The sequence below is a fragment of the Pseudoliparis swirei genome, chromosome 7, assembly GCF_029220125.1.
Source record: "Pseudoliparis swirei isolate HS2019 ecotype Mariana Trench chromosome 7, NWPU_hadal_v1, whole genome shotgun sequence".
In the NCBI taxonomy this organism is placed as follows: Eukaryota; Metazoa; Chordata; class Actinopteri; order Perciformes; family Liparidae; genus Pseudoliparis; species Pseudoliparis swirei.
The window spans coordinates 13,988,932-13,998,592 of NC_079394.1; the positions used below are offsets into that span (position 1 = coordinate 13,988,932).

At 44.4% G+C, this 9,661-nt stretch overlaps 1 protein-coding gene across 1 annotated transcript; it reads left to right on the forward strand.

Annotated features, from left to right (window-relative positions):
* The first annotated feature begins 1,150 nt into the window (after positions 1–1,150).
* On the forward strand, positions 1,151–8,801 carry LOC130197063 (ras-related protein Rab-14-like). The gene is made up of 8 exons (XM_056419554.1): positions 1,151–1,260; positions 3,945–4,003; positions 4,077–4,130; positions 4,651–4,828; positions 4,901–4,967; positions 5,379–5,466; positions 5,568–5,598; positions 5,919–8,801. Exons 2-8 carry the CDS (start codon positions 3,952–3,954, stop codon positions 6,094–6,096), a joined length of 648 nt encoding a protein of 215 aa, XP_056275529.1. The 5' UTR covers positions 1,151–1,260; positions 3,945–3,951; the 3' UTR covers positions 6,097–8,801.
* Positions 8,802–9,661: the final 860 nt, after the last annotated feature.

Sequence of the window (9,661 nt, forward strand, 5' to 3'; positions counted from 1 at the left end):
ATCAAGCTCCTCTTTTATGGAACCAGCTTCCACCTTCAGTCCTGGAGGCAGACACAGTCACCTCATTTAGAGTAGACTGAAGACTTTCCTCTTTGACAGAGCTTATAGTGAGGGCTGAATCAGGTTCACCTGGTCCAGCCCCTTGAGATGCTGCTATAGGCTTATAGGCTGCTGGGGGACGTTTAGGATACACTGAGCACCTATCTCCTCTTTTCTCTCTCCTTGTGGATGAATTTTCATCTCTCTATTGCACATTACTAACTCTGCTTCCTCCCCGGAGTCCTTTTGACTTCACGTCTCATAGGGTCATCGGACCCTATGAGACGTCATAGATCCTGTCTGCCTGATGGATATTCAAGGTCTGGATCGTGGAATATACTACCAACTACGCCATGGCCCTGCTGAGACTCCGCCCACTCCTCCTCTCTACCTCCATCTGCTTGATGGATCATCGAGGTCTGGATTGTGGAATATGCCTACACCAACTATTCATACACTCTGTCATATTCATTGATTGTGTTGTTACTGTGTTTTAATTTGTGTATAATGATTCCTTCTGTACACATGGCATCTATTGCACCTGTCCATCCTGGAGAGGGATCCTCCTCTGTTGCTCTCCTGAAGGTTTCTTCCCTTTTTTCCCTGTGAAGGGTTGTTTGGGAGTTTTTCCTGATCCGATGTGAGGTTTTGGGACAGGGATGTCTATATGTACAGATTTTAAAGCACTTTGAGACAAATTTCAAATTTGTGAAAATGGGCTATACAAATAAAATTAATTGAATGAATTGAATTTCTTCGACAAAATGAACAATTGCAGGAGGAGCTGATCATGTCCCACAGTAAACCTGCCTCATGAAAGGCTTTTAATGGGTCACCTGCAGGCTGTCAGGTAAACCTCAAACCCTCACCTTTTTATTTTGAATGGATTCATGGGTTTTTACATAGTTTTACAAAAAGACAAATAACAAATATATATATATATCAAATATATAATATATAATAAATAAAAAACGATATATATATATATATATTTATTTAAAATAAAATAGAATTAACTGAGAATAAGTAACCAGTCCCTCTCATCCGCAGGGGGGCCGCAGAGATCCCCAAGTCTCGCGGTGTTTTCCGTGTTTATCGCAGCAGAAGAAGAATCACGGAAGAGGGAACGGCTTCCTGACGGCTACCCAGCTAATACTGATAACTACCCGTCTCATCACCCGTTCAATCAGGTTCACCGGTTAGAGAGAACCCGGACTGAAGGTAAAACTATGGCGGCTTTATTCTGCCTCATTGTTTAATTACTGTGGAGATAAAAGCGGCCTGTTAGCTGGTTAGCCTGTTAGCAAGGCGTTGACAGCACTGCAGCTGTTAGCATGTTAGCTGCAGAGCTAGCGCAGAGGGAGAGGTGTTTCTGATGGAGACGGTCAGCTGATGGTGTTTAACGCTGCTGCTCGAGATGCGCGCGCTCACTGCGCGAGACTGTCACGGAGGTTAACGGCTCGCGCTGCTAGCTAAACGCTGTTAGCTTAGCTATGTGTTAGCTTCACTAGCTGCTGCCGTTTGTTTGTTCAGCTAAACGGGTTCTGTTGTCACATTTAGACCACATCTAGACCACATCTAGACCACATAAGAACACATCTAGACCACATCTAGACCACACAAGAACACATCTAGACCACATCTAGACCACATTAGAACACATTAGAACACATCTAGTCCACATCTAGACCACATTAGACTACATTAGAACACATCTAGACCACATCTAGGCCACATCTAGACCACATTAGAACACATTAGACTACATTAGAACACATCTAGGCCACATCTAGACCACATTAGAACACATTAGAACACATCTAGACCACATCTAGACCACATTAGAACACATCTAGGCCACATTAGAACACATTAGAACACATCTAGACCACATCTAGGCCACATCTAGACCACATTAGACTACATTAGAACACATTAGACTACATTAGAACACATCTAGACCACATCTAGGCCACATCTAGACCACATTAGACTACATTAGAACACATTAGACTACATTAGAACACATCTAGACTACATTAGAACACATCTAGGCCACATCTAGACCACATTAGAACACATCTAGACCACATTAGAACACATCTAGACCACATCTAGACCACATTAGACTACATTAGAACATATTAGAACACATCTAGACCACATCTAGACCACATTAGACTACATTAGAACATATTAAAACACACCTAGACCACATCTAGCCCACATCTAGCCCACATCTAGGACACATCTAGACCACATTAGACTACATTAGACTACATTAGAACACAGACCACATCTAGGCCACATCTAGACCACATTAGACTACATTAGAACACATTAGACTACATCTAGACCACATCTAGGCCACATCTAGACCACATTAGACTACATTAGAACACATTAGACTACATTAGAACACATCTAGACCACATTAGAACACATCTAGAACACATTAGACCACATTAGAACACATTAGAACACATCTAGAACACATCTAGAACACATTAGACCACATTAGAACACATCTAGAACACATCTAGAACACATTGAACCACATTAGAACACATCTAGGCCACATCTAGACCACATTAGACCACATCTAGACTACATTAGAACACATTAGAACACATCTAGACCACATCTAGACCACATTAGAACACATCTAGGCCACATTAGGCCACATTACAACACATCTAGACCACATCTAGGCCACATTAGGCCACATTAGACCACATTAGAATACATTAGAACACATCTAGACTACATTAGAACACATCTAGGCCACATCTAGACCACATTAGACTACATTAGAACATATTAGACTACATTAGAACACATCTAGGCCACATCTAGGCCACATCTAGACCACATTAGACTACATTAGAACACATTAGACTACATCTAGACCACATCTAGGCCACATCTAGAACACATTGGACCACATTAGAACACATCTAGAACACATCTAGAACACATCTAGAACACATTGAACTACATTAGAACACATCTAGACCACATCTAGACCACATTAGACCACCTTAGAACACATCTAGAACACATTGAACTACATTAGAACACATCTAGGCCACATCTAGACCACATCTAGACCACATTAGAACACATCTAGACCACATTAGACCACATTAGAACACATCTAGACCACATCTAGACCACATTAGAACACATCTAGACCACATTAAACCACATCAGACTACGTGTAGACCACATTAGACCATAAATAGGCCACATCTAGCACGCATCAGACCACATGTAGCACACATTAAACCCACATCTAGCACAGATTAGACCACATCTAGCACACATTAGACCAGATCTAGATGACATTTGGACCATATCTAGCAAACAGACCACATCATACCACACCCAGACCACATCTAGCACACACTAGAACAGTTCAAAAAACACCATACTTCGACTGGTCAGATCTGGATTAGATTGTCCCAGAGAAGCCTGATCATAACTATGCTTAAACACAATTTCAGATTATTGAGATTTCAGTGTTCACACCTAGACCACATTGGACCACATTGGACCACATTGGACCAGGTGTCAGAAAAAGCTTAAAAAGCCACGGTAATGGTTTACGGTTTCTGCAACATGGTCAGACTGGGTCCTAAAGAGTCTTCTCTGGGATTATCTATTCCAGATTGGACCTGTTTTACGATAGTGGTCTTTAATCTGGTCCTGGTCCAATGTGGTCTAGATGGAAAAAAGTGAAATCTCCATTTATTTTTTGCAGTTTCACAAATGGAACTTTCACAGATTTGAAGCTCACGCCAATCTCGTGACTGACAGGATGTGGACCCATGTGGACCCATGTGGACCCATGTGGACTCTGATAGTCTTGTATAAATGAGACCTGTCTTTTCTTTTCCTCGCAGCATCAAGATGACAGCGGCACCGTATAACTACTCCTACATCTTCAAGTACATCATCATTGGTGAGTATGATGATGATGATGATAGACACCTTCATCCTCAGTCTGACCTCTAACCCCCCCCCCCCCCCCTCAGGTGATATGGGAGTAGGGAAGTCTTGTCTGCTGCACCAGTTCACAGAGAAGAAGTGTGAGTGCCTTTATCCTCCTCGCTGCTCCTCTTCCTCACTAAAGGAGCTCATGTATCTTTTAGATCTCTGAACACATTCATATCATAATTATTGATCACTGATGATAAATATTGTTGTTTGATTAGAGCAGCTGGTCCACAAGGATCCACATATTTATTCATTTATTTCATCCTCACAACAATCATTGGTCAGTAAATCATCAAAAATACAAAATGTTTTACTTTGTTTCGTGTTAGTGTTCACTAAGCAGAGCCTGAACGCATCACCATGTAACTGAATGGAACCTCTTGGTTCTCCGTTAGCAGTGCTGCTAATGTTACTTCTACTGATCACATGTTGTACTGATCACATGATCTACTGGATGAGAACTGTTTTCACTCTGAAGGTTAGTCGATATGTATTTAGTGTATTAGTATAACTTTGTATGCCTTCCTTGCTGAATGTTTTATTTGGTGTCTTCTGGAGTGAATCTTTAAACACTCGACCCTTGAACGCATCTCTCTGTCTCTGTGTGCTTAGTCATGGCGGACTGCCCTCACACCATCGGGGTGGAGTTCGGGACCAGGATCATGGAGGTCCACAGTCAGAAGGTGAAGCTGCAGATCTGGGACACGGCCGGTCAGGAGCGCTTCAGGGCCGTCACCAGGTCCTATTACAGGGGGGCCGCCGGGGCCCTCATGGTGTATGACATCACCAGGTACCTGTCGGAGGAGGCGGGGGGCACATCTGATTGGTCTTCAGAGGATTCACTTTGTTTTTGTGTCTTTAGGAGAAGTACTTATAACCACCTGAGCAGCTGGTTAACAGATGCAAGAAACCTGACTAACCCAAACACAGTGAGCGCACACACACACACTACCTATTATTGCCGTCGTGTTTCTATAGTTTGATTGTTTCTCAGAGCGATTATATATATATATATCATTTTAAATGTATATATTTTTCTATTTTGTTTTATATATATATTTAAAACTTTATATTTTCTATTTATTTTTTTAATTTTATTTTTTTATATTTTTAATTTTAATTTTATATAGATATATTTTAATTTGATATACATATCATTTTATTTTTTATATTTACTTAATACATGTGTATGTGGTGCACACACACACACACACGCATACACACAGACGCAGATTAAAATGTATGTAGCGTTGCTTTGGTTCCTGGTTGTGACATGATGTGTTCAAGGACCGTTGGAGAGATGAGTGTGTGTGTGTGTGTGTGTGTGTGTGCGCGCGCAGGTGATCATCCTGATCGGGAACAAGGCCGACCTGGAGGCCCAGAGAGACGTCACCTATGAGGAGGCCAAGCAGTTCGCTGAGGAGAACGGTGAGAACTACTGTTTCATTGTGGGATGGATTGTGATGCTCACCCTGCTAATTTTGCATTATGGGATGGATTTTGATTCTGACTTCTACTTCCTGTTGCAGGGCTGCTGTTCCTGGAGGCCAGCGCCAAAACGTGAGTACACACACACACACTACTTTATGCTCCATCTCGGAGGTACATGTGGTACTTTAGGGTTCAGGACCGTATGAACAATTAAAAGAGTTGCTTCCATATGGCTCTCAACATGGCTGGGCTGGCAACAATTTGAACGCAGCTCTTTTTTAATAATAAATACTTTAGTAAAAACTTGTACTGGTCCCAGAGTATTTGTTTCAACACAGCTCTCGAGGACCGCCAGGTGTCCAGTGAACTGGGTCCTGGGGGGTTATTATGGGATGGAGTCCGGTGTTGTTCCTGTGTGTCTGTCCCTTTAACTTCTCCGTCCTCCTCAGAGGGGAGAACGTGGAGGAGGCCTTCCTGGAGGCGGCCAAGAGGATCTACCAGAACATCCAAGATGGCAGCCTGGACCTGAACGCCGCCGAATCCGGAGTCCAGCACAAGCCGTCCGCGCCGCAGGGCGGCCGCCTGAACACCGACAGCCAGCCGGCCAAGGAGGGCTGCAGCTGCTAGCTGGGACCCGGACCAGAGACCCCCACGAGTCCACTATGCAGAGTGCGTCAGACTGGCTTCATTTACCAGTCCAGACCTCAGTACCCAGAACCAAACCATTAAATCAGGACACCCTCCAACCAGCTCTACTACCAAGACCTCTTCGGACCGGTCTCTTGGATCCAAAGCTGGGTCTCGTTCCAGCTCACTCAGCCCATCACCAGATAAACCCCCTACCCCCCCCCCCCCCCCCCCAAGACTGGATCGCCCGCCGGACCTTCCGAGTCTGGAGCCCTGTTGGCCCAACCCGAGTGAGACCCGGTTCCCCTTCTGAAACCCAGCAGAGAAACACTAATCTAGACTCCCACTTCACCAAAAGGGGGTCGCCTTAGTTCTTAGTTCTGGATCAGAGTCCTGGTCCATGTCGAGACTCTCTTCCCACATCCATGGGCGATTGACCTGAAGGTCTTCTCTAGGCCTGTCACTAGACCACCATCCTCCTGGACGCACACCACCGGCTCTTCCGAGTCTGGACCCTGTCCACCGAAGTCCAAACACCTGGTCCCAGTATCCCAGTAAAGATATGAGTCCCCCATCAACTAGATCTGATCCCCCAAGTTCCAACTCTGGACCTTCTGACTGTCCCAGGTTTTAATAGAGACCCCCACCCCCCGAGACTGGACCCGACTCAAGCGAAAGTGGTTCAACTACCTTCAAATCAAATCTGGACTTCACTTCACCTCCAATGTGGATCAGCCAGACCAGATCCAGTACCACCTCCAGTCCAGATCTTAACATGTAGATCAAATCTAAAACACATCAGTCCAAACCTCCACTGTTTGAGGTCTGGCTTCATAGTGGTCCTCGGGTCTTTAAATCTCTGTGGGGGAACCGGAGGCCCTACAGAACTTCCCTCCCGTTTCGTTTACGAAGTGGACCAGAAGACGATCCACGTGGATCGTAGGTCGTTTTATTTGTTCCGGGTTCTTGTAGCTAGTTCCCTCTCAGACCTCGGCTGACCCTTTGAGGGTCTCCCTGAAGCCCAAACCCCTCTGTGACCATAACATGTGGTTTAGGGTTTGGAAGTGATTCACCAGGCGGGTCCCTCTCCAGACACGGAACCTTGTGGGGTCGGTTCTTGGGTCAGTTCTCTTCTCGAGGGTTTTGGTTCTTACCCTAAACCAGGTTCTCAGTCCGGGTATCCCTGCTGGTCTCTTGGTGGTTCCCGTACTCGTTGTTCTCTGTTGAAACCTCCTCTGGTGGTCCAGGCGGACTCGTTTGGGAGGAACACCAGAGCCGGATCCTCATATACGCCTCACAGGGTCTTCATGGGTCCAACATGCAGGTCTCGATCCCAAACTCGTTTAAAATTGCCCCGAATCCAACAAACAAATTACAAAACCAACTCTCTCTGAAATGTCCCTCATGACCCCCAAGACCCTCAATATTCTGAGGACCAGGACTTGGGTCTTGGATCCCGTCTCCATTACTAAGACCCGCGTGACACCTTAAAGACCTTAATGAAGACCACATCCTCCTTCCACCATAAAATATATAACTTGATTATTAATCTGAAGCGATGAAGGTGATGAAAAGCAGAACCAGAACTGGTCTTGAGTTGTGTGTGTGTGTGTGTTCGTTCTTCAAAGACCAAACTGTTAGTCGCTAGTGAAACGGTTCTTGGTGTCCCACAAGGACCAGATGTCTCCAGCAGGCGTCTGATATCATTAATAACTGATTTAACTCGAGCACCTTAAATACATTACACACATTTCATCTTTATGTATTTTATCCCACTTTATATTTTTGTTTTCCTACTTTTTTGTGATAAAAATGGTAAATTTTGAGAGTAAAATAAGATGCGTGATGAAAATAATTAAATGGAATTGAAACCAGCGCATTCAAAGTTTTGTTTATCGGCTCGAATAATACAATTTCAGAATATGAAGTCAGAGTTCAGAGACTTACTGGCTCTTGATTTATATCATATTTAAATCTTGATCACAGGGAATTTTTTTTGACATTTGGAATTCATTTATTTTCTTTCATCGTAATTTGCACATAAATAAAACTTAAACATTTTAGAAATGTTTAAGTTTTATTTATCCCTATGAACGGATGAGTTAGTGACGTTTGGACCCTTTGGGACTCTAGTGGTTCTGGTCCGGGGGTCTCGCTCAGACCTGGTCATTGTCTGAAAGGGGGAGGGGCTTAACTCTGATTGGTGAGCAGCATCTTCTTCGACTTATGAATCCTCCTCCTTTTCATCTTCCTCCTCCTCCTCATGGTGTAATAACTGAAAGATTTTAACAAGTTTCCAGAAACCAAAAGTTTAAACCTGAAAGGTTTGTTGTGGCCTGTAGGGGGCAGAGTTGTTTATATTAATAACAGCAGAACGTGGCCTGTAGGGGGCGTTGTTTATATTAATAACGGTAACAACTTGACCAGTCATTGTTGTTTTTAAAGTTTCTGAGTAAACATATTTTTAATGAGTAAACTGCATTAATGGTCCAGAAGGGGGTGCTGAAGTAACTTAGTGCTTAAAATGAAGCGTTTTTATTCTTCCTGTACACGTCTGTTGGGTTTCTTCTGCTAAAGTAAACGCACTTCATGCTTATGATTCTTTACTATTTATATTCTAACTCTGTGATTTCCTTCAGCTGAACCTCGTCCCTGTACCACGGCGAGGATCCAGATATCTGTAAATAAAATATAAATACTGTATAGTTGCTGGTACTGTGCTTCTTTTAGAGCTAGGTTAACGCTCCCTCCGCTTCCAGTCTTTATGCTAAGCTAACCACGAGCACTGAAGCACTGATCACTGCCTGGTTCATCTCCTCCCAAGCTACAGGCAGAAACTTAAATCTGCAAAGCCTGTGGTGAAAACTGTGAAGAAATGGACCAACGAGTCGAAGCTGGAGCTACAGGCCTGCTTTGACTGCACTGACTGGAGTGTCTTTGAGGCTGCATCCACATCACTTGACGAACTCACTGAAACTGTGACGTCATATATCAGTTTTTGTGAAGACGTGTGTACCCACCAAAACGTACTGCATCTTTAATAACAATAAACCGTGGTTCACAGCAGGGCTCAGGCGGCTTCGTCAAGCCAAAGAGGAGACCTTCATGAGGGGACAGGATCCTGTACAACCAGGCCAGAAACACATTGACTAAGGAGATCAGAGTAGCAAAGAGAAGCTACTCTGAAAAGCTGAAAAACAGGGTTTCAGCTAACGACCCTGCGTCAGTGTGGAGAGGCCTGCGGGACATCACCAACTATAGGAAACCCTCCCCCCACTCCATGGAGAGCCCTCAACTGGCTGACGATCTGAATGTGTTTTACTGCAGGTTTGATCACCCCACATTCACACCACTCACCCGCTCCAACTCAGACCTCAGTCATCTGCATCCCCTGTTATCACCTCCCCCCTCCCCCCCTGACCCCCCACTGACGGTCTGTGAAGAGGATGTGTGCCGGCTCTTTCAGAGACAGAAGACGAGGAAGGCAGCAGGCCCAGACGGTGTGTCACCCTCCTGTCTGATCAGCTGGCCCCCATCTTCACACGGATCTTCAGCAGATCTCTGG

Coding starts and splice junctions, on each gene's coding strand:
- LOC130197063 (XM_056419554.1), top strand. CDS start 3,952: ATGACAGCGGCACCGTATAACTACTCCTACATCTTCAAGTACATCATC. Junction 4,829..4,900: donor ATGGTGTATGACATCACCAG/GTACCTGTCGGA, acceptor TTGTGTCTTTAG/GAGAAGTACTTATAACCACC. Junction 4,968..5,378: donor ACCTGACTAACCCAAACACA/GTGAGCGCACAC, acceptor GTGCGCGCGCAG/GTGATCATCCTGATCGGGAA.